Source organism: Pseudorasbora parva, chromosome 9 (assembly GCF_024679245.1).
Source record: "Pseudorasbora parva isolate DD20220531a chromosome 9, ASM2467924v1, whole genome shotgun sequence".
NCBI classification, from domain to species: Eukaryota; Metazoa; Chordata; class Actinopteri; order Cypriniformes; family Gobionidae; genus Pseudorasbora; species Pseudorasbora parva.
The window spans coordinates 41,075,814-41,100,969 of NC_090180.1; the positions used below are offsets into that span (position 1 = coordinate 41,075,814).

The window sequence follows — 25,156 nt, forward strand, 5'->3', positions numbered from 1 at the left end:
ATAGAAAGTTCAAAAGAACAGCATTTATTTGAAATATTTATTTTTCTACGAATGTCTTTAGTTTCGCTTTTGATCAATTTAATGAATTCTTGCTTAATAAAAGGATTAAAAACCTGAGCCTAGACTTTTGAACACAGTACCATAGGCTCCATTGACATGTGGTACACCTGTGTGTGCACCTGTGGAGACTCAAGTCTTGCAGTTGACATGCATGTTATCAGGAGGAGATTCAGGCCACAGCTGGTGTACTGTCTGATTTAAGAGCCTTCAGACAGAGCTGCAGAGTTTATGAGCTCCACTGAAGAAGGCTTTAAAGAGCTCATTTGTGACTATAAAGCTACTGAAATGCATGTACTTTCCAAATGCATGATCTCTGATACTGTCACATGCCACTAGGTGTAGACAGACCTGCAGGTGAAGAACATGACCTTTTAGCTACGGCTTTGCTTGGCCATATGTGAGTTCAAGCCCAAATCAGACCTCTTCAGCTTATGTGACGGACCCTGCAGCCTTATACAGGACAAGAGGAAAAAGTGTGAGTGTGTTTCTGTTTGGCTCAGGTAAACACCAAGTTATGAGGACAAATTAATTTTTTTGGTCCCTATGTGGAAAACAGCTTATAAATCAGAGTGATGTTACCTTTCAGTCGGTGATTTCGGCGTTACGTCGAAGTCATCTACGTTTATTGGGATCCCAATATGTGGGTTATGTCAACGTAACTTCTGAGACGTTCCCTTTCAGTCGGTCACATTCAATGTTACGTCGGCGACGCCAGTTTTTTGTTTAATGTAAAAATGCTGAAAGTTTTGTGTGATGGGTAACCAGTGTATTGGGATATAATGTGCAGGTTAAAAATCATTATGTGTGTAGTGATTTTTACTTTTGTCCCCCCAAGGACACTAAGTAAGAGAGTGATTGGTACTCACGTCACCGCTGACGTTGTGAATTTGGATCACACGTCACCTAAGGTGTGGTTATGAGTACATCAGATGACCACCTTCCCCCCTCTTAGTTTGGGACACTAGTCAAGGCCTTTTACCTTGGCTGTATGAGAACACTCCGCACAGGAGGCTGCCCAGTCATTTATAATGAATGTAAAGGGGGGGGAGAGTTGGTCAGCTGATTTATCTGAAAGATTGGTGAGATTTCTAACTTGTAGAGCCTTTTCTGCCTTATCAGCACAAGGAAGACACAATTGTAATAAAATAGATTTTATTAACAAAAGATAAACAGAACAATTAACACAACTACTAAATGAATGCAATGAATGATAAAGGAATAAAGTGCGTAAAATGCATAAAATACATGTGAGTAAGTTAAGTGTGGCTATAGAAGAGTTACGTTATCTTACGGAAAGATAAACTGTTGTTTCTCTGAAACTAAGGTGAAGAACCTTAGTATGTATCAAACAAATAAACGAAAGATTATTTGTTATTAACTAGCATCAGTTATATTACCTCTAATGTAAATTAGAAAATCATATACTGATAATATACAACAATGCCAAGGTCTCTAGAAAGAGGTTTGGTTAAGTGATATTTACGTTCCACGTGGTTGAGTAAGCAGTCCGATGGTGATGACTTCTTCCACTGGTTTTGCTGGGAGACAGTGCAATGAAGAAAGGAGCTGGAATCTGTTTCCACAGCCTTGAACACGAAGATCTGTGGGATGCGGATCTCCTGGGGCACCAAAGGGTCCTAAAATCTGGAACACGCAGATGAGGCCCTGAAGTAGGTGCAGAAGGTCCTTAATCTGGAACACGCAGACAAAGGAACCTTGAAGTAAAGGTTTGCTCTCCTGAGCTTAACCTTGTTGCAAATGTCTCTGTGTGTCTTCTGCCTCTTTGGACCAGACACTCAGAAGTTGGTCAATCTGCTCTGTTCTCTTTAGCATGGAGACTCGGGACGTGCTGTAGTTGTCTCGCTGGACTAAAACTCTGAACGTAGTGTTGGTTAATGTCTCTTTCCTCACAGGCTGGAGGCTCAGAACGTTGTCGTATCTGTCACTGCCTCACAAGCTGTAGATTCAGATCCTCGGATCTTGTGTTGTCTCTCTGGTTAAACCAGAGGCTCAGAACTTGGTTGCTCTGTCACAGTCTAATCCTCGGCGGACAGACTCAGAACTTGGTGAACTGTTTGTCTCTCGGATGTGGAGACTCAGAACAAGGTTGCTCTGTCACAGTCTAATCCTCAGCGGACAGACTCAGAACAAGGAGTGTCTATTGAAAGGGTACCTTTATCCTTTTCCGAATAGGAGGAGATTGCAATTTGGCGCTTCTCCATTCCAGTGTTGCTATTGGCTGCTGGCATCAGAGAGGGCACACAGTGTGGCCCACCCTTCTTTCCCCTGTGGAACTCATTTGCATACTGTACACAGTGAGAAGTCTTTAAAGGGTCTTTAAAGTTCATCAATGCATTTCTCACTTTCCAAACCACCATCAGAATACCCTTGGCAATATACTAAACACATAGACACCAAACATGATGGAAAAAGATTGAACTGTCATGTGTTCATTCATTTGTTCATTAACAGCTGCATTTGTGGAAGATGTTGCATTACAAATAGCTGTCACTGAGAATACTTATTTCTCTGAATAAGTATGAAATGGATGTGTGTAATTTGCATCAGTCTTAAGGTTTCCAAACATAGTTGTGAATGGATTTGGATGGATCAGTTTTGGTCTTTCTTTGTTTCACCCACTACTGCTGAAGTCCTGAGGAATGTTTATGGCCGTCACAAATCAGGACATTAGGGATCCATCTCTAGATGGGTGAAGGGCAGAAACTGCATGTGGACCAATGAGAAGTCCTGTCCTTCCTGGGCTTGGTACTAGAGGTCTTCTTCTTGCCCTCAAAGAGGTGTCTGGATGTTGTCCAAGCATCTTTATCTGATGGGTTGGACATCTTGTTTGTGCTAGTCCAACAATATCCAATCAAAATGGAGCAAACCTTTGTCCACTGTTATGGGCAAAGAGGGGCCCGGCCATAAACTGGGCCCTGGAATTCTGGTGTCCACTACATACCCCCCTGATCGGCTTGATCGAGGACCTGAAGTCGTTGATCTGGGCGATGCACTGAAAGGGAACAGCAGGAACAAAACACACACACCTCACCTCTCCCTTTTAACCAATGGCATTGGAAAATAAAATTTGGCTCAATATGTTCTTTACAGAGTTAAATGAGCCAAATAAAAGGTTTGGTAGAATAATTTCTAAACAGGTTAGAAGCTTTTAGAGAAGGTACCTATGTGTGGATGAAAATTGCATTTCCTAAATTTAGCTTAAACAGTTTAGAATTCAAAATAGTATTCGTTGTGAGAGTAAACACTTGATATGTTTGATCAGATTTAGCAGGAAACCAATCATTTAAATGTCTTGATTGACATGATTTGGTATAGCACTATCCAAGCTGTAAGCTTAGTGCACCTGCTTGGTTTACTTGCATTGCCTGATTAACAGAATCCTCAACTAGTTCACCTGGTACCACCAATGACAAGATTTTATCTTTCATCGCCTTATCAGGAGCAAAGCTCACAAGTAATAATTGCATTATTATACAGACTAATTAATGGGAGTAGTCAGGTTGTATGACATCCATTATCTTGGCTATGCTAGAAGCTCAAGAGGCTGTATGTTGACCAGTACTGGGGGTTGGGAATTTGATTGCTCTGCCTGACGTTTGCAGATTCCTCTGGAAGGCTGCACCACAGGTCTAATCCACTATCTCTTATTTTTGGAGGTCTCCTATAAGAAAGTTTGAATGGCTGGAATAGAGAACAAATGATCTAACCCTGGCTGAGATCTGCAATATTTTACTGTACGAGTGGCCAGTGAATTAGTTGATCGTAAATATCATAGGAGGTTTTGACCCTCCTTTCATGACATCCAAAGGGATTGTCATGGGCATGCAAAATCATAACCTTGCGATTTATAGATTTGGACTGAAAAGTCTAAACTGAAACAAAACTAAAATAGAAATGTATGAACCCTTCTTAGGCTGAAGTTAAAGTTTAAAAGGTAACAGGGACTTGATGTCTGCTGAATCTGAAAGACCCTGTTCAGTTATGGGCTACTGTTCTCTCCCCTGACTCTTGTCCACAGTCTGAGATGTTAGGTGGAGGGGGAGGGCCCTGACCTGATCATGCTTAGAAGACCAAGTCTCTGTCAGTGGACTGGTACTCCTCTGACTTGAGGTCTTTGAGGGCTTTAAGAAGTATGTGCTGGATCTCTGCTAAGTTCTCAGCATCCTTACATTCAGTCCCTCTAGATTTCCAATTCTGACCTCTCTGTTTTTGGCCATTCTCAGAGTTATCTCTACTCTTCTTCTGTCCTTGCAATCTATCCTCCCACTGCCACTGCTTGCTCTCCTTTTTGGGGGCATACCTTTGATTGTTATGACCCCTGTAACCTGAGAGCTTAGGGCTCTGGGAGCTCTGCTGGAAATTGCTGCAATGGACTAATCTGTTTTGGGGAAGTTCTGACTCTACCATATGAATGGGAGTCTTACAGTCATGTCTAGATTCAAGCACAGATGAACATGGCTGCCTGTCTTGTCTGTCTGAGCCTATCTTCCCACTGTCCCAGGCTCGCATGGCAAGCTGCCTCAGTTCTCCTGCAGACATATTTTCAACATCTACCAGTAGTATGAGTGGTTTCCTAACAGTAGGGTAAAGATTACTTACAAACAGACTCTTAAACATGACATCCTCCTCTGCCTTGGGGTCATCTTTGCCAGCAAAATACATTTTCCTTAAGCGCTCATAGTACTCTCTGGGAGACTCATAGCGGCCTTGCTTAATTCGGAAAGCTGAGAGACGAGAGGCAGATGGGTTCTGATATAGAGTATACTCTACCAGAAGAGCTTTACACAATTTTTCATAATTGTTAGCAATATCTGGGCTTTGTCTATCCATGAAGCCATGGACAATCTGTGATGTGGTCTTTCTCAAAAGAAAGACTTTGTCAGTCATGCTGGCCTCAGGAAAGTATGTCAAGGCTGCATTTACATCCTTTAAATACAACTCTATGTTGTGTTTAGTTGTCTCAGGGTTAAAAACCTCTATGTCACGTGCTAATTCTCTAAGAATACACAGTCTGTTGCTAGATGGTAGCATGTTAGGAAGCTTAGGTAAGGAGCGGAAAGTTTTAGGAGAGTCACTCACAGTTAGGCTGCTTGAGACTGTGACATCACTGTCCTGATGATGCTTTCTCTGTTCAAAGCTATACAACAGGGGGACCCTACCAGCTGAACCAAAGGAGCGGGGGTGCACACTTTGTGGTTCAGGTTTCTGCTGGGTGAGGCACTTGACTCTATCCAGTTGACTTATCCTGTCTGTATGCTCAATTTGTTGGAGCTTCTTCAGCTCAGAAATTTTGAGCAATGCTGAACTTAACTCAGCTTTAGTCCTTGTCTCACTATAGCTCAGAGAATTTAACTTCTCTGTCTGTTCTAGCAGGTCATTTTGGGTATGGGCCAACTCTGTCTGCAGAGTGGCCATGTCAGTTTTGACTCTTTTAAGTTCTGCTTCCTGAATCACAGTAATAGACTGTAAGCTTTTTGTCTCAGATGACAATCTACATATTTTAGCTCTTAATCTCAAATTATCCCTATGCAGATCAGCCAGCTCATTTTTGAGTTCCTGGAACAAATCTTTATTCTGTTCTTGGGCGAGGGATATTTTGTCTGTGGCTTGGTTTTGTTGTACAGGCCAATTTAGTGCTAGGCTAGAAAGAAGCTTTATTAGTGAAGCGCCCTTTAAGGCCTGGCTCACTGCTTCAGCGGTCATATCAGCCATCTTTATTTAATATATATACTTGTGTTGTATATATAATAAATAAATACACCACCCAAACTAGCTAAACTCTGAAAGTTTACCACAAGTGTAAGCAGCTCTAAGCCACTACGACAATGAATGTCACACACACTAGGGGGTGAGAATTCTAGCACTTGTCTTCAATTTGTCAGAAGGCACTACCCTTATCTGACACGTTCATAAAAATTATAAAAACAGTATGGTAGACTTAGGTGAACACCATATGCTATTCTTATATTAGCAATTAGTTATAATCAACAATTACAACGTGTACAAAGACTTTGCGAGCTCTGTGCCACAATACAAATTCTATACACTTTGCAACTATTCCTAGTCATAAATTGTACCAAGGAGTTGAGCAGGGAAACTATCAATCAGGCTTAGAGAGAGAACCACTCGTTGCGATGCAATTGGTTTCTGACTTGGTGAAAGACTTAGTTTCCTGCTAAAGTTACTTCCTTTTTTATCTTTCAGTGCATTAACTTGTGTTGACAAAACAGAAGGCTCATTTCGTTCTAAGTTAGCCCACCCAGGGACGCCAATTATGTAGTGATTTTTACTTTTGTCCCCCCAAGGACACTAAGTAAGAGAGTGATTGGTACTCACGTCACCGCTGACGTTGTGAATTTGGATCACACGTCACCTAAGGTGTGGTTATGAGTACATCAGATGACCACCTTCCCCCCTCTTAGTTTGGGACACTAGTCAAGGCCTTTTACCTTGGCTGTATGAGAACACTCCGCACAGGAGGCTGCCCAGTCATTTATAATGAATGTAAAGGGGGGGGAGAGTTGGTCAGCTGATTTATCTGAAAGATTGGTGAGATTTCTAACTTGTAGAGCCTTTTCTGCCTTATCAGCACAAGGAAGACACAATTGTAATAAAATAGATTTTATTAACAAAAGATAAACAGAACAATTAACACAACTACTAAATGAATGCAATGAATGATAAAGGAATAAAGTGCGTAAAATGCATAAAATACATGTGAGTAAGTTAAGTGTGGCTATAGAAGAGTTACGTTATCTTACGGAAAGATAAACTGTTGTTTCTCTGAAACTAAGGTGAAGAACCTTAGTATGTATCAAACAAATAAACGAAAGATTATTTGTTATTAACTAGCATCAGTTATATTACCTCTAATGTAAATTAGAAAATCATATACTGATAATATACAACAATGCCAAGGTCTCTAGAAAGAGGTTTGGTTAAGTGATATTTACGTTCCACGTGGTTGAGTAAGCAGTCCGATGGTGATGACTTCTTCCACTGGTTTTGCTGGGAGACAGTGCAATGAAGAAAGGAGCTGGAATCTGTTTCCACAGCCTTGAACACGAAGATCTGTGGGATGCGGATCTCCTGGGGCACCAAAGGGTCCTAAAATCTGGAACACGCAGATGAGGCCCTGAAGTAGGTGCAGAAGGTCCTTAATCTGGAACACGCAGACAAAGGAACCTTGAAGTAAAGGTTTGCTCTCCTGAGCTTAACCTTGTTGCAAATGTCTCTGTGTGTCTTCTGCCTCTTTGGACCAGACACTCAGAAGTTGGTCAATCTGCTCTGTTCTCTTTAGCATGGAGACTCGGGACGTGCTGTAGTTGTCTCGCTGGACTAAAACTCTGAACGTAGTGTTGGTTAATGTCTCTTTCCTCACAGGCTGGAGGCTCAGAACGTTGTCGTATCTGTCACTGCCTCACAAGCTGTAGATTCAGATCCTCGGATCTTGTGTTGTCTCTCTGGTTAAACCAGAGGCTCAGAACTTGGTTGCTCTGTCACAGTCTAATCCTCGGCGGACAGACTCAGAACTTGGTGAACTGTTTGTCTCTCGGATGTGGAGACTCAGAACAAGGTTGCTCTGTCACAGTCTAATCCTCAGCGGACAGACTCAGAACAAGGAGTGTCTATTGAAAGGGTACCTTTATCCTTTTCCGAATAGGAGGAGATTGCAATTTGGCGCTTCTCCATTCCAGTGTTGCTATTGGCTGCTGGCATCAGAGAGGGCACACAGTGTGGCCCACCCTTCTTTCCCCTGTGGAACTCATTTGCATACTGTACACAGTGAGAAGTCTTTAAAGGGTCTTTAAAGTTCATCAATGCATTTCTCACTTTCCAAACCACCATCAGAATACCCTTGGCAATATACTAAACACATAGACACCAAACATGATGGAAAAAGATTGAACTGTCATGTGTTCATTCATTTGTTCATTAACAGCTGCATTTGTGGAAGATGTTGCATTACAAATAGCTGTCACTGAGAATACTTATTTCTCTGAATAAGTATGAAATGGATGTGTGTAATTTGCATCAGTCTTAAGGTTTCCAAACATAGTTGTGAATGGATTTGGATGGATCAGTTTTGGTCTTTCTTTGTTTCACCCACTACTGCTGAAGTCCTGAGGAATGTTTATGGCCGTCACAAATCAGGACATTAGGGATCCATCTCTAGATGGGTGAAGGGCAGAAACTGCATGTGGACCAATGAGAAGTCCTGTCCTTCCTGGGCTTGGTACTAGAGGTCTTCTTCTTGCCCTCAAAGAGGTGTCTGGATGTTGTCCAAGCATCTTTATCTGATGGGTTGGACATCTTGTTTGTGCTAGTCCAACAATATCCAATCAAAATGGAGCAAACCTTTGTCCACTGTTATGGGCAAAGAGGGGCCCGGCCATAAACTGGGCCCTGGAATTCTGGTGTCCACTACATGTGTATGGAAAGTCCCCATAAAACGTGTGTGTGTGTGTGTGTGTGTGTGTGTGTGTGTGTGTGTGTGTGTGTGTGTGTGTGTGTGTGTGAGAGAGAGCCTGTTTATGTGGTTTATGAGGACACAAATTTGTATAACTACATGAGTATAACACTGGTATTACACTATAAATGTGGTTTATGGGTAATATAGTTAATATAGTTATTGTTATAGTTATTATTTTTGGTCTGAACTGGCCTTTAGTAGTAGCATGATAATTTTCACCCAAAGTAAATATTGCTTTTAGGAACAGTCCTCCCCATCACAGCTTCAAATGTCTCCGTGTGTGCATTAATTTAAAATATTGAATAAAATGAGGGAGGGCTTGTGCTCCTTTAATTCAGCTATTCAGCACTTTGTCAGAATGCACAAATACAATTACATGTAATCACATTCAAATCCCTCTCTTCCTTTCATCCCTTCCCCTCTCTCTCCTCTCATTCCATCACTCTGTGGTCCCCAGCTGCTTGTCTCTCCATCACGGGCTCGGCCGCAAATTAACAGCCCGACGTGTTCTGTTACGATGCTACTGATATCATTACGCCCGCACGCCTGTCAGAGAGATAGATGGAGGAGAGGGAGAATGAGAGAGGGGTGTAGTGAGGGGGTGGAGGGTCAGACGACTGTGACAGGAATATAAAGGATGGAGTATACCTTTCATGGCCTTTCTTTTTTTATATCACTTTCTCTTTATTGAAAGTCAGGATATTTCCTCACCTCATACATTGACCCCCCAAAATAATCAAACACTCGGAATGGAAAGTCCGTCATCATTTACTCACCCTCATGTTTCTTCTGAGGAACACATGCAATTTATATGGCAACAATATTTAAAATAGACTATCTTTTTTGTGTTGAATTTAAAACCCTGACCTGAAAATAATAATTAAATGCTTTGCATATACATAGATTACAGCATTCAAGGGCTGTAAGATTTCTGGCCTGCGGGATTTCATGTTGTGAATCAGACTTTAAAAACCTGCGTTTGGAGTGACGGGGAGTGAAGATAGACTCACCTGGATCAGTGGGAACACTTTTTGAGAGGCTTTTAAATGAAAATATGAAAGATGAGAAAAGTGTCCATTGAAGCGTGAAGAGAGATAATGAATGTGGGATCCTCACGGTGCAGGGGGACGCGAATGTGATGGGATTTAGAGTCCGGTAACTGAGTCATTTCAACAAAAAAAGGCAGCTGGAAAAACCAAACGGTCAGTGGATCTTTTAAAAAGTCAGTGTTAATTATCCTTTATATAGAATTTGTTGGGCCATTTCAAAAGTATGATTAATGTGAACTTAATAAGATGTAGGGCACAAAAGCTCTTATTTACAGCACACTGCTTTGTGTTTCATCATGAAAGTATTTGTACAGACATAATCCCATTGGTGCAATGTGTAGAAGATTTCTGAACACACACACACATAAGATATAAGAATAGAAATGGTATAGGATTTAGAAAGATTAATTTTGACCTTGTTTGGGTTTATCGTTATTGAGTGTGTGTGTGTATGTGTGTGTGCGCATGAATGTACAATCAAGGCTGGAGTTATACACTCATATCCAGTAGTGGCTCCTGAAGTAGATTCTTGTTTCTTATTCTATGATAAACATTTTGTTGTAAGCTTTATAATTGCTGAACACATGCAGACACACGTTTAGCAAAGGCCCAAGGCAGGCAGCCATATCACCCTATATCCCAAGACCTCCGGGGAAAAACTATGTAGCTGCTGGAAGAGGTGTTAGTGAGTCAAGCAGGGGGCGCTCACCCTTTGGCCTGTGTGGGTCCTGACCATAGACCGTAAAAATATATGGACGAGTCGACATCATCCGTTTTCACTTGCCAGAGTTGAAGCTTGCAGGCGGCCTGCACGGCGCTGACATCTTGGGACCGAGTCTGCGCAGTAGCGATTTCGGGACCGGAGTCGTGCAGTAGAGAGCAGGAAGTACACCAGGAAGTACAGCTGAGATATCAAAAGCCCGCCTACACTCTCGCAGATGCAGAACTATTAATTATGTTGGTGTGAAATAAACCGTAATGGAAATGTAGAAATTAAAGCTAAAGCTCCAATCTTCTCCCAAAAATTCTGAAAAAATTCTGTTAGTGTCTCAGTGACAACTTCACTCAGAGAAGACGTCGATCTCAGCTGTCAATCATGATGTCACACCCCCTGTTTTTAAAGCATCAGATAACTAACTAAAACTAAAATTATTTTAAAAACGAACACTTGAAATGAAATCATCGTGACGATGACTGCCTTCAATGACATAAACTAACTTTGGGGGAAAATATTTGAAGTGTAATTTTATTGTTTAATTTGCTTCGCGTCCATTAGAAAACACAGAGGGGCGGCTATACTGGGACCGGTCACCGGGGTAAAAAAATATGGATGTAGTTCACCCATAGGATTCTGAAGCGCAAAGTAGAGACGAGCTGGCCGTTGCCATCTTGCCAGGGCATCATCGCGTGTCACGCCTGGATAACAGAAAATGGACAAAGAGGCGGGATGTGGGCGGAGCTTGGGTGACGCAATGACTAACGGACAGCGGATAAATGGCTATCCACCTGCCACGCAAAGTAACCAGAGGTTGTTTTTTTTTTTGCGATAACCCCAAAGCCTATGCTGTTTTCCAGGGTTGGCCTAAATGTACTTCATTCCTGGCCCACTCTATATCCAGCTTCTAGCCCTGCATCTGAAATCGCATTGTATGAGTAGGTGATACATTTGAATTTGAATAATTCATGACTCATGAAAACAAGTACGCTCTATATGAATATGGGTAGTATAAATCAAGACTGGACGTACTACATCCGCCATTTCGTTACTGTCACATGACCTTCCAGTGTCATTTGTGTTGCATCATTCATAGATTCTCTCCGTGTCCTCATGGGATAGTAAAGTGTCCATTAAATGTGCACTTCAGAATCTCGGCGGAAGTAGTTGGTCATCAGGTTATTTTTCTGTATTTGGACATACTACTCTTTTGGTGTGCTGTTTTTCACATACTGTATAGTAGGGAAGAATTCGATTTGTGATGCAGAGTATCTTTCTTCCTGTACTCTAACACTCTCTCTTGGGTAATGTGGGATTGATTGATGTGTGACTGGGTTATTGTGAGCTTATTATATCACTGGGTTACATAACAATTCATACTTATTGACTTTCTCTCTGAACGTTTTGTGTGTGTGTGTGTGTGTGTGTGTGTGTGTGTGTGTGTGTGTGTGTGTGTGTGTGTGTGTGTGTGTGTGTGTGTGTGTGTGTGTGTGTGTGTGTGTGTGTGTGTGTGTGTGTGTGTGTGTGTGTGTGTGTGTGTGTGTGTGTGTGTGAAAAAACTCATTCATATTTATCTCATTGCATTGGTACACAAACTATACAACTGTTGTCTAACTATTGACTAAGCCTGGTTATATAAGGCTATGTATATGGACAACACATAAATATAACTGAACATGATGCATACCAATAAGTTTTTTTTTTTTCTAGGCCACATTTATAAAAGCTGCTATAAGGCCTAATCCTGGTTTAATCTAAGCGCTGTCTGTGAAACGGTCAATGTTTTTTTTTAAATTAGGAGTGTGGCCTTTTGAGCTCCAAAGCTTTAATGTTTCTCTTGTGTTTGTGTTTCCAGATTATTTCTTGGAGCTTCTGAATCGTTCTGAAGCATCACTCCAGACTTCCTTCCAGAGTGGGTTTGGACCTCTCTTCTCCCAAATCACCAAGGTGTTTCAGGATCTGTTCTCAGAACTTCGCCGCTACTACAAAGGGTCCAATCTCAATCTCGAGGATGCGCTGAACGAATTCTGGGCCCGTCTGCTGGAAAGACTCTTTAAAGCCTTAAACCCTCAGTACAGTATTGGAGAGGAGTATCTGGAGTGTGTGGCCAAGCAGTCAGAAACGCTGAAGCCATTTGGAGACACTCCCAGAGAGCTCAAGACCAAAATCACACGCACGGTCATTGCAGCCAGAACATTTGCGCAGGCTCTGGTGATCAGTGGTGAAGCGGTCCGGAAAGTTTCACAGGTAGGTAATTTTCACTCTTGGTGTCTTTAAATAACTAACCTAATGTTTTGTCTCAACCAGCTATGACCTTGTAGTCTGAATGGCAGCCGAAAAAAAAGGCGTTTGGGGGGTAAAATGTGAGTTATTTTGGCAATATTGCCTGCAAAAATTTGCATTCCTGGGTCTATATATCACATAATTGAGGTCGCTTTACTTCAACCCTCGGGAAAACCGCAGACTTGGCATCACAGTGCAGTTGAGTTCTGTTGACATTTGACAACTAACGTTATGCGTAGCTCTGTTGCTCTGATTGGTTGTAGGTCTATCCAATTGAGGTCTTTCCTGGTTCGGTTGAAACGCCCATAATCACAGCCCAATGGAGCAGTATCAGACTCATATTCTGACTAGAATAGAATTACGTCAGACTAATGACCTTGATGTACATGTCGTTTGGCTGTTTTTTTCAATATTATTTCAACTGTTATTTCTCTGTTGCTCAACAAGGCTGCATTTATTTGATATTTGATTTATTTGTTTTAAGAATTTGTAGATGATTGCACTAGAAACAAGACAGAAATACTAAGTAAGAAAAGCATTTTTTGTAGTGTGTTGATGGATTCGATCTACTCCATCTGTGTTTGATCATCGCTCTGAATCTGATATGAATACCGTCTTTCACAAAAACATGATTTTCTCAGCTTTTTGTTCAAAATGTTGCTTTTTTATGAAACTTATCCATATTCAAGTGCTAATAAAAAAGGAATGCATGAAGTTAGAATAAAAAACAAATGTTTTGTTTAAAAGAAGAGGGTCAACTCTTTTGATTTATTGCATGCTGAGATATTCATAAAACCAAATATTCCATGGGCTATTAAATGTTGGTGAAAATGGTTAAAAACCCTGGTGGTGGCTGGCAGGGAAAGAGTTAAAAAGTTGAATATTCCCTTTTTAAACGGATGGTAAAATATCCCCTTAATATACAGCTACGCTCCCATTCAACATTATTTATTCATTTTATTTTATTTTATTTGTTTACCCTCATATTAGTCTCATATGTGGTTATTTCTTCACTGGAGTACAATATTATAAATTATAGAATAATCACCACACATCCCCTGCAATAAAACAAGCTTATAGTGAATGTCAACACTAAAAGTACCGTAAAAGTATCATAAAAGGGACCCATATAACTTGTGCACTTGAGGGACAGACATATATTTTCCATAGCGAACAAGTATGGAGAATATTCATAATTCCCTCATGGTGGTTTTTTGTCATTTCTCAAGGGCTTGACAGCCTCTAGCCACTGTTTCTGGTCACTGTTTCACTGTTTCTTTTAAATGACAGCATTTAGTAAATAATTATAAAATTAGCATTTTGCGTTTTCCTTCTCAGTATCCAATGTATTCGTAATTTAAAACTGTGGCAATGCACAAACCAATACCTCCTACTAGAACCGAGACACAAAACAGATACATAAACACAGGTGCATGTTGAGGCATTGTGGGAAACAGCGTAGGATCAATGCATCAGGAAAACAAGACAAAATGAATATCCCTTAGGCTCCGGCAATCAATGTACATATAAACACACCCACACACACAGACACATTGCAACAAAAGTATTGCATCTATCCAAATGCTGCTGACATTAGACAGAGAGTTGCTCTCAACTGCAGCCTTTACAGCCTCATCCTAACCATTGTCGTTTGAAATTAAAACCCCATTTCCTTACCCAATGAAAGTGCCTGTATATTCTGACATGTGAAAGTTAGAAACCTAAATTGTATCGCAGACACAGCATGTGACCCTGTTACATTGCAGGGAGACAGTAAGTGTAGTGATAGATCAAACCAACCTGACCTCATTCATTGATATTTTGGATGTTATTCACCAGTTGGGGAGGAAACTGCAAGCTACTTTTTTTTCCTTTTTTTAAAAAAGTAGTTCAACTGCAGTTGGTGATTAATAATATATAGACTGATTTTCAAATATATGAGGATTATAGACCTATGGACAGAATATAGATTTTTTTCATCCATATTTATATGAAACACAAACAATCATGAGGCTCAGCATTTGAACAGATTTATTGATAATATTAGTAACACTTTATTTTAGTGTCCTTGGTACATGTACTTACCATAATAATGACAGTAAATTATGCATAATTATGCAACTAACCCTCAACCAAATATAGTAAGTACATGTAGTTAATTAATATTACTTAGTGCTTAAAGGGTTAGTTCACCCAAAAATGAAATATATGTCATTAATGACTCACCCTAATGTCGTTCCACACCTGTAAGACCTCCGTTCATCTTCAGAACACAGTTTAAGATATTTTATATTCTGAGAGCGTGTGCAAGTGTATGCACACTATACTGTCCATGTCCAGAAAGGGAATAAAAACATCATCACAGTAGTCCATATGTGACATCAGTTAGTTAATTAGAATCTCTTGAAGCATTGAAAATACATTTTGGTCCAAAAATAACAAAAACTACGACTTTATTCAGCATTGTCTTCTATTCTGCGTTTCTTTTCAAACCTCAAATAAAGATTCAACTGGTCATAAATCAGCTTATTGATTCATGATTTGGATCACCAATGTCACGTGATTTCAGCAGTTTGGCAGTTTGACACGCGATCCGAATCATTAATCAATCTCCCATTCCCTTTAAAAGCCAGTTGCGCTTGCATCATTGCAGATTTACTTTACATGGTGGAATTTGCAAGACTCTTCTCCATGCATGTTGTGCACCCGCCTATAGACGCATATTACTAACGCACCCTTTAAATAACACAAAAAATACTGCACTATTGACTTTAGACCAGTTTTCAGTTGGTCATTGACACAGTCTATTTCAGTTGCCTTAAAATAGCAACACTCCAACAATGCGCCTGGACACACCTCGTTTTCACACCTGGGTGAACAGACGGGTGCGAGTCCATTTGCTATTTAAATAATGTGGCGCTAAACATGAAAATTATAAATGCGTTGGGTTGAAACTAGGAAAAAACGCTTGCATTGTACCTGACACCGCAATGCACCGGGTGCCACTGAGTATTTTCTTACATTACGTGTTGAAAATGTTTCTTTGAAAATATGATTGTGCACAAAATGAATTCTGAGTAAGAATACTCCGAATTCATAATAAGTAATAAGCCTTCTTATAACTCCTGAAACTTTTATTAGAATGGAATGCTCCGCCCAAAAATAAACAATCTGTCATCATTTACTCACTCTCATGTAGTTCCAAACCTGAGGTAAGCGTTCCAAAACGAGTTGAACCGTGTTGCTTGTTTCCATATTAGGGAAACTGACAGTGATTCAGAAAGTTCCACAAAGGGTTAAATATATGTTACATTATCACTGATGAAGGATAGAAACATCTTTGATTTCTTTTTATTGTTGTTGTCCATTTCGGTTCATCTGACCATTCGTTTACTTCTCGTTCTTTCCCTCCGCTTTTCTTTTCCCCTTCTCAATTCTTGTCTCTCCTGAAATTTAAATGAGTAGTGAAGGGAACCTAACTCTGTGCCTGACCTCTTCAAAGTAAGTCAAGGTTGACAACAGAGAAACTGCCAGCCCTGCATATTGAAAAGGGCAATGCGTGAGAGAGTGTGAGTGTGTGTGTGTGTGTCTGTGTTTTTTAGTGTGTGTGTGTGTGTGTGTGTGTGTGTGTGTGTGTGTGTGTGTGTGTGTGTGTGTGTGTGTGTGTGTGTGTGTGTGTGTGTGTGTGTGTGTGTGTGTGTGTGTGTGTGTGTGTTTGTGTGAGCTAAGGTGGGAAAATGATTGATTTGGCAGTTCCAGTCTGTTTTTTTATGACCAAGAGATGTTTTTCAACCGCAGTATATAGGGAAGCTACACAGAGAAGAAAATCCCAGAATGCACTTCACAACCCTTAAAATCACTCAGATATGCAATTATATTCAGCACTAGGTGATTAAATAATGTATGTTGTTAGCCATAATGCACGAGCGGCAATCCCATTGGTTGGCGCTTCCCGGTCACACTTCACGTTTGATTGCAGCAAATCAGTTCCAACAACATGATTTATATTCATGAGCCCAGCAGCCTGTCAGACCTTAGCATGTTTTATATTGTTATTAGAAGTAGTATTTGTTTTTATTGTTAGTCATTATTACAGAAACATTAAATAACCAATAATGTCTCAAGCACCACCAGTAGCCCAACATTTTTTAATTTCTGGTTAATATAACAAATAAGGATTCCTATATTTTATTTTATGCAGTACATATTGCCACGGTTTAGATCTAACTACTTAAGGTTTATCATAAAAATGCTTGATTGATGTTTTGTAAAAGTTTGTAAATTGTTATTCTTTCAAATTACATCACATATGAAAAAAAATGAAGCGAGGCTAATTTGATTTGATTTGCACGTGGCAACATCTTCAGAAGTCTGATAAGGTCTAAAAATTTACTATATTTATAAATGTACTTATTATAAATGATGTTACCCAATATTTGTATGCGCTATGTTTATGTTTATTAGAGTATTATGTTGTTATTTTAGCAACATGTTAATCTTAATCTTGAGCTTCCACTATTTGTGTGGAATGTGTTGCTGCCGGTGTAGGGTTCTCCAAATCTAGGCAGTATACAGCAAGAAGACTGACTAGGTTTTGAAACTATTTTGTGTGTGTGTGTGCCAAAGGGAGTTGAGCGTTCTACTTTTGCTTTGTTCTCTTCTTCTGATGTTTTGGTTTTACTGTCTTATCTCTTACTCTCTGTCTAGCTTATTCAACTCAATCTGGAAGTGATTGTTTAGCAATAAGACTGACGTCCCTGTTTCTTTTATATTAGAAACTAAGTTGAATTTCAGTTATTCCCTCTTTCCCTTATATATGCCTCCATGCCATTTTCGATGAATAATCCTTCACTCTATTATGTTACTCATTGATAATTTTCATCTTGTTCATTATGTTTGCGAATTCTCTTCATGGATTGCTCTGGCTTCAATACAAGTGAAGCTCAGTCAACAGCATTTGTGGCATAATGTTGATTACCACAGAAATGAATGTAGATTCATCCCTCTGGTTTTCTTTTAAGCACTAATCGCGGTTATAGTGACACACTTACAATGGAAGTAGACCAGGCCATCCAAAGGGTTTAAAAGAAGAAATGTGTAGCACATGAATTATTTAGTAAAACCCTTATTAATTAAAGGTCCCGTTCTTCGCGTGTTTTCGAAGCTTTGATTATGTTTACAGTGTGCAATATAACATGAGTTCATGTTTGGCGTGTAAAAAAACACAGTATTTTTCACATAATTGACTTATCTGTATACCGCTGTTTCTTCTATCCTAAAAACGGCCTGATGATTTCCTTGTTCTATGAAGTCCCTCCTTCAGAAACACGTAATGAGTTCTGATTGGGCCAGCCCTTCCCGTGTTGTGATTGGACAGCAGCTTAGCGCACTTTGCCCGGAAAGGTCCCGCCTCTTACCATAACGGGGAGATGCAAGCGCTGAATGCACGCTCTTCTCCACGTGAGAGAGCAACAAGACCACGCCCCCTATTTTGCGTGTTCTTGTGGGCGGAGGGTTAGTCAACAAACGGTTCTAGTGACGTCATTACATCCCTGCACTTCCTGCTGTAGTCCAAACCGGCCGTTCGCTGTAGGTTTTGAAAGGGAACTTCTGTTAAATAAAATATCTCGCTTGGCATTGAACTTTGAGCTTTATAATTTTACAGGTATTATTTATGCTCTAACAGCAAACTTACACACTAACTAAAGTTTGAAAGATGGAATCGCGAAGAACGGGACCTTTAAGCTGTTAAGTCATCTAAATCATGCTTTTTGAGTACTAATTTATTAAGGTGGATGGATCTCTGATTAATGGAGTTTGTTTCAAAGATATACTGTACATTCACTTTTTTTTGTTAAATATTTTTAAATTCTTGTTTTAATTTTTTATTATAGTTGTTATTCATATTTTAATTCAACCAGTTCTCACTCCCAAGACGTCAAAATCCAAAGCATGGTCAAGTGCCTTCCGCGTCACAATGAAGACGCTAAAGGTGCCCCTAGGCGTCATTTTTTGACGCGCTGGGTGCTCCAGTCATTTCAATGAGAAACCTTTGGCATCATACACAGACACATTTAATTATTTGCGTTTGTAAAAGCAGACATGATTTTATTAATATTTAAAGGCTACTTTTATATTTTGGAGCAACTAACCCAACTCCTACCCTAAACCTACCCATATCTAAACAATATAAAACACATAACAGGCAAATAAATGTACAGTCACAAGCATTTATTGCAAAAATGGACCAAAACAGTATAAAAGTATTAGCTCATGTTGCATTCCAAGTCTTCTGAAGTCATACGATGTCTTCATGTGAAGAACAGAGTTGATCTTGATGTTTTAATCGCTGAAATGATGATCCCGCTGTCCCGTGAACGAACTCATTCATATCTCATTCAAATAATTCAAAAGACTCCTGAGCATGACGCAATCGGTCACAAGACACGAGAGCCAATGACATTTTACAATCAGTGCTGACGTAATGACGCAATTGGTCACAAAACATACGAGAGCCAATGCAATTTCACTATGAAATCTCACGTAACGGGCGGCAATATTTGAAATTTGATGCGATTGTTCATGATCTTCGGCGGATGGAGATGCCTATCGCTTTTGGGGATTTTCTTCAAGCAAATCAATCGTTTGGCCTCGGAAAACTTGGATTATTGAACTTTTTTGAATAACTCTTGGATGCAGTCGTATGTTATATGCACTTTTGAAGTATACACTAGCTAGTATGGCAGTTGTCTCATGTATTCTGTCAAATGGATCATGCAAAATCAGTAGAATTTGGTCCCCAAATCCATATAGTAGAAATGCTTTTTTAGCAGCCGGCCATTTTTATTTATACAGTGAGCGAAAGTGTCCTATGTAAAAATGTGAGTTTAATTTACTTGGTCATGTGATCTAAACATGTCTGCCAGCATGAGGCGACCCACTCCATGTAGAATAAGATAAGCTTGTATTAGCCTGGATTCTTTATCGCTTGAATGATTTAAATATGTTTTTAAATCATTCATTCATTTTATTGACATTTCTTCTTTCAAATCTCCCAATCTTTTAGATTAAGTTAATTTAACTTAATTTTCATTAAAAAATAATTTAGCTGAGAATCGTATTCAGAAGGATGATCAAAACACAGATGGAGATTGATTCCATCGACCACGCTTGCACAGTCCTATAGCTCATCCTGGGTCGATGTTTCATTCAGTAACGTTAGGCAGTTTTGATTTATATGCTGTTGAATGCATGCTTATCACATTCATTTATATATGCATCTAGCCTGACAAGCCAGACCCACATCAAGATGTTTGGTCTGGAAACTCACCATAGACAGGGCTCAATCCGAGGGGCGGGATAAACGGTTGTCTTTCAAACTCCCTCTGCACGCGATAGGATACCGCTACAACCAACCAGAGCAATGTGAAGTTAGTTGACAGATTAATCTTTCGCCGTATCCGGTCGACAAAACTCTGAACACATCTTCCCTTTTTAAGAATGACTTCAGTGCCGTTCTTTGTCCTTTTCTCAGAGAAAAGCTTAACTCCAAGTCTTCCAGAGTCGCGGTCAAAGCTGATTCAAAAGAACGCCGTTCGCCAGTTTCTGTGTTTACTAGAAGCACGCAAGCGCAACTCGGCCGTCATTATGTTAAGCCCCGCCCATCGACTCTATACACGATGTGATTGGCCCGACCAGAGTTTGGTTTTTACAGCTCAGAACTGTATTGAGAGTTGCTAGACGACACTCGCAGCAGATTAGATTTGTGTCTAGATTTCTAGGCTAGGATGCATCTGCTTACATGTGATATTGCTTGTTTCATGTGTTTTGATTAGGAGATTCAGTAATCTTTCAGAAGATGCATCATCATAACGCCACCTACCGTATAACGGTGAAAACGTGGAAAGCTGGAAAATTCTGTCAATGGTGGGGAAGTGTTTTCTCACAGGCGGGGGAAGAGTTAACTGGGAGACGAGTCAAATTATTATATTAGATATTGAACATTATGGCTCACAAACTTGTAACTTTGGGGTCATTCAAGTTGAATATACTGAGATGAAAGAGTTTCTTAGAAAAGTATTAGGGGAGTATTAGCCTGAAATAAAGGAAGGAAATGAAAGAATAAAAGAGCAATGAGCACAGCTGGCCTTCCCTTCTTTCCTCTTTAGTCATTCCTGTGTTTTATTCATTTTTATTAAGGACGACATGTGCTCTCAGTGACTTCAGAAGTAGGCCAGTCGCTGCACATCTTTCTCCGCACACTGGGAGGAGCGCAATCATATTTCTTTCTAATTACTTAAGAGAAGATGGTCTATAAAGAAAGCACATCTAGACCCCGAACACATACACATATCCCTTATCAGACGTGCCATTTAAGGACATTAGAACAAGCAGTGCCTTATAAAACAGAGACAGGAAAACATCTGCAAGAACTTTAAGCATATGTTAATGAACGAATAAATCAAACAAAGGAAATATTACGCTTTTATACATTTTCAGCTTTCTTTAGTGTGTAGTGTTGCTGATTGAGCATGAAAAAAGTCTGTAAAGTCACTCAAATGTAGATATTCTCTATATCAGTAAGCACTGTTTCTAAACTCTCTGAAACAACTCGATTGTAGTCTTGCATTTTCTTCTTTGAATGTACCCATCACAATATTCCTCCTTTTAATAATTCCCACCAGAGGCACATGCATAAAAGGGGACAAGGTCTGAATGTGTTACGTTTGTAGTGTGTTGAAATGTCCCAAAACATGCACAAAGCGGCTGACCAAACACGACAAACTGGTCTAGCACTTTTCAGAAGGAGGGGTTTCATAGAGACAGGAAATAAACAGAGCGTTACTGACGGACTGGGAAGAGAGGTGCTGCAATAATGTAAAATATGTGAAAAATAATATGTTTTATGAACATTCAAACAACATTCGAAGAAGCATTCAAACATGCCACCAAAAAACAAACAAAGTGATCAGTTGACTTAACTTAAAAAAATTTAGGAATATGTTCGCTTTAGTTCACCCAAAAATGAAATTGATGTCATTAAAGGTGCACTATGTAGTATTTTTGCAGTAAAATATCCAAAAACCACTAGGCCAGTGTTATATTTTTTTTTTTCAGTTGAGTACTTACTTACAATTTCCCAAATGTTTCCAACTATTTGTAAATTGTGTGAAAATTGATATTTTAACTAAGGACCGGGACGTTTCAGCATAGCGTTTGAGGAAGTGGCCTGTCAATCACGTCATATCTGCGTTACCCTCAGTTTTATTCTGCAGAAGCGCTTTACTCTTAGCAGTGTGAACATGTCACAGCAACGCCGAGCGAACGCACAGAGTAACGTCATAACATAATTTTAAACACACTTAAATGTATCTAATATGATAAACAGAGCTGCTTTACCTTATAATCATGACCAAAAAAATAGAAGTGCGAGCGCCCGGCGATTGTGTCCCGTCCCGTCATAATAAAAGTCCCGGAACACTGTAAAAAATTATTTGTTGACTTAACTTAATATATTTTGTTATCTTTTTGCATTGGTTTTTTCAAGTTTCTCTTACTTATTTGGATAAGTTATCTGAACTAATTCCATTTAGTAATAAAAACTTCCCCTTCAGTTTTCTGAACTTAAATGTTCTAGTCATCATAACTTCACTTCAGTTTTCTGAACTTAAATGTTCTAGTCATCATAACTTCACTTCAGTTTTCTGAACTTAAATGTTCTAGTCATCATAACTTCACTTCAGTTTTCTGAACTTAAATGTTCTAGTCATCATAACTTCACTTTAGTTTTCTGAACTTAAATGTTCTAGTCATCATAACTTCACTTCAGTTTTCTGAACTTAAATGTTCTAGTCATCATAACTTCACTTTAGTTTTCTGAACTTAAATGTTCTAGTCATCATAACTTCACTTCAGTTTTCTGAACTTAAATGTTCTAGTCATCATAACTTCACTTTAGTTGGTTGCAAAGCTGCTTTAATAAGTATTAATTGCATTACTATATTGATTTGTAAATTACATTTGATTTAGAATAAAACCTATAGCAAATTAAAATCACAGCAACACATATCAGTACACATTTATATTTATTGCAAAAACAAACACCAAAAACAACAACACAAAAGGTCTGAAATGTCCTTTCTTCAGAAAATTGCAAAAAGAAACGGCACAGACTGTTAAACACCTCTGATTTGGCTTTATACCATTTTAATTTAAACTTAATTTAAGTTCATTTTAATTAACAATGTGTAAGCTCTCAAGCTTCAGTACATTTATCAATGAGCATAAACAGCACATATCCACCAGTGTTACCTCACTGCATTTTTTTCAGCTTTGCAGCTCTCCCCAACCATTAAACCTAGATTAAAAATAAAAATAAAATAAAAAGTTGGATAACCTCATAGCTCGAGCCCAAACAGTGTGGCAAAGGCATTTAGGGCATCTTCTAGATCCATGACCACAATCTCCGTCTAGTATGACATCCACATCCACAACATCATCTGGGAAGGCACTATCATGTCTGATGTCCTCACTCATGGTCAAGATGCCCTACATTAACCCCATGAACAATGTCTCTCTCATCATCATCTGGCTGAAAAAAAATGAGACACAGATACAAATTTTAAGTGGTGCTGTCATAAAATATTTATTCAAACATACATTAAATACTAAAGAACAGCAATACAATAACTATGCAATATAGTAAATATACTTTTTTTAGCTGACAGAATATTTTTTCTGAGGTAAATGTGACATGACATTGCTTAAAAGCTATTTATTGACGTTTATTAACGATTGCGCAGTTGAAACACTGCGATTACATGAGACAATACAGATTTCATACATTGTACTGTATCTTTAAACATATTCTCTGATGTTCATACATGTTTATTTCATGCTGTATCTACTAGTAAAGTGCAATATTCAAATGCAAAAAAGCAACAAAAACAACATTTAAAACCACTGTCATATTAAAGGGTTAGTTCACCCAAAAGTGAGAATTAGCCCATGATTTACTCACCCTCAAGCCATCCTAGGTGTATTACATTCTTGTTTCAAATCGTTCATTCACTTGGCCAAATAAAAAATGTGCTTGTCCGGAAAAAAGTTTGATATTTTTTTGTTTTTCCGTGTGTGTGTGCGTTTTAAATATAATTTATTCTGAAGCAATATTCTCCCCAGTGTTCAATCAGCTTTGACATATTTAAATATGCATATTTGTGATTTAAAAAAAAATATTGAATCATTTGAAATGTAGGATATTTTTACCTTTTATAAAGGGAATTTTCCCCCTAATCTTATTAAATAAAGGCACTGCTTCAGGTTTCATTCTATATTGTTAAATTTGATCAATCCATTAAATTAAAATAAGACAATATAAGGGCTGTTACCAATCAAATAAAATAATTTACACTGAAAAATCACAACTACATTAAATAATGTTTTGAGATTTGTAGTTTTGAATAGACAAATACAAATGTTAGAAAGTATGTTTAAACATGAAACTAAACCTCCAGTAGGTGGCAGCAGGTGGCCGTCTTAATGAGTGAGCCATTGAGTCGTTCGTTCAAACGATTCATTCAAACACTGAATCGTTCAGTTGCTGTGAGACGCGTTACGGTTCTGCTGTGAACGAGTTTCGCTGCTGAAATAGAACAAACACACTCAATATTGCATCTAAAATGTAAGTGACTAAGTGAATGTTAATGTAATGTTTATGGAACCGTCATATGAAATCAGAGTCACTTTCTGTCGTGATTGTATTCAGGAAACAGCTTAAATGGCTCTAGTGTTGTAATTTCTCCTCGAGAGGCTGCACGAGTGTCAACAGCGCAAACTTGTTATCGCCATTTCATCATATATTATTATCCACTATCAATCGCCACTTACACTAAATTAATGCACAACCATTCTTGCATTTTGGTGATTCGCTAACGTTAGTTTATTTTTTGTTTTAATCAGGCCCTTGTCCATCGGGCAAGTAAAATTCTCTTTCACTTGTCCCAGACAAGCGTTAATGTCGAGCCCTGAATCAGTTATATTAAAAAAAGTTCTGGCTAATCCAAAAATTATAAATGGCAGTGAATGGCTGCCCAAATTTTGAAGCCCAGAAAAAAAGTGCATCTATCCCAGGGCTCGACATTAACGCTTGTGGATTTTTCGAAGGGACAAGTGAAAGAGAATTTTACTTGCCCGATGGACCTGATTAAAACAAAAAATAGCTAGCGAATCACCAAAATGCAAGAATGATTGCATTAATTTAGTGTAAGTGGCGATTGATAGTGGATAATAATATATAATGAACTGACGATAACAAGGTCGCGCTGTTGACACTTGTGCAGCCCCTAGAGAAGACATTACAACACTTGACCTGTTTTCCTGAATACCACCACGACTGAAAATGACACTGACTTCATATGACAGTTCATAGCAAAACAATTAATTAACATTCACTTAAATTAACATTCCCTTAAAGTCACTTACATTTAAGAAGCAATATTTAATGTTTTGTTCTATTTCAGCAGTGAATATCATTCACAGCAGAACCGCAACAAG

The 25,156-nt window shown here is 39.0% G+C and overlaps 1 protein-coding gene across 1 annotated transcript in view; it reads left to right on the top strand.

Annotated features, from left to right (window-relative positions):
- Positions 1 to 25,156, top strand: part of gpc1b (glypican 1b) — a 108,418-nt gene that overhangs the window by 61,878 nt on the left and 21,384 nt on the right. Inside the window, exon 3 of the mRNA XM_067452661.1 lies at positions 12,174 to 12,565. Coding sequence (XP_067308762.1) covers positions 12,174 to 12,565 — 392 coding nt within the window. The remainder of the gene's footprint in view (positions 1 to 12,173; positions 12,566 to 25,156) is intronic.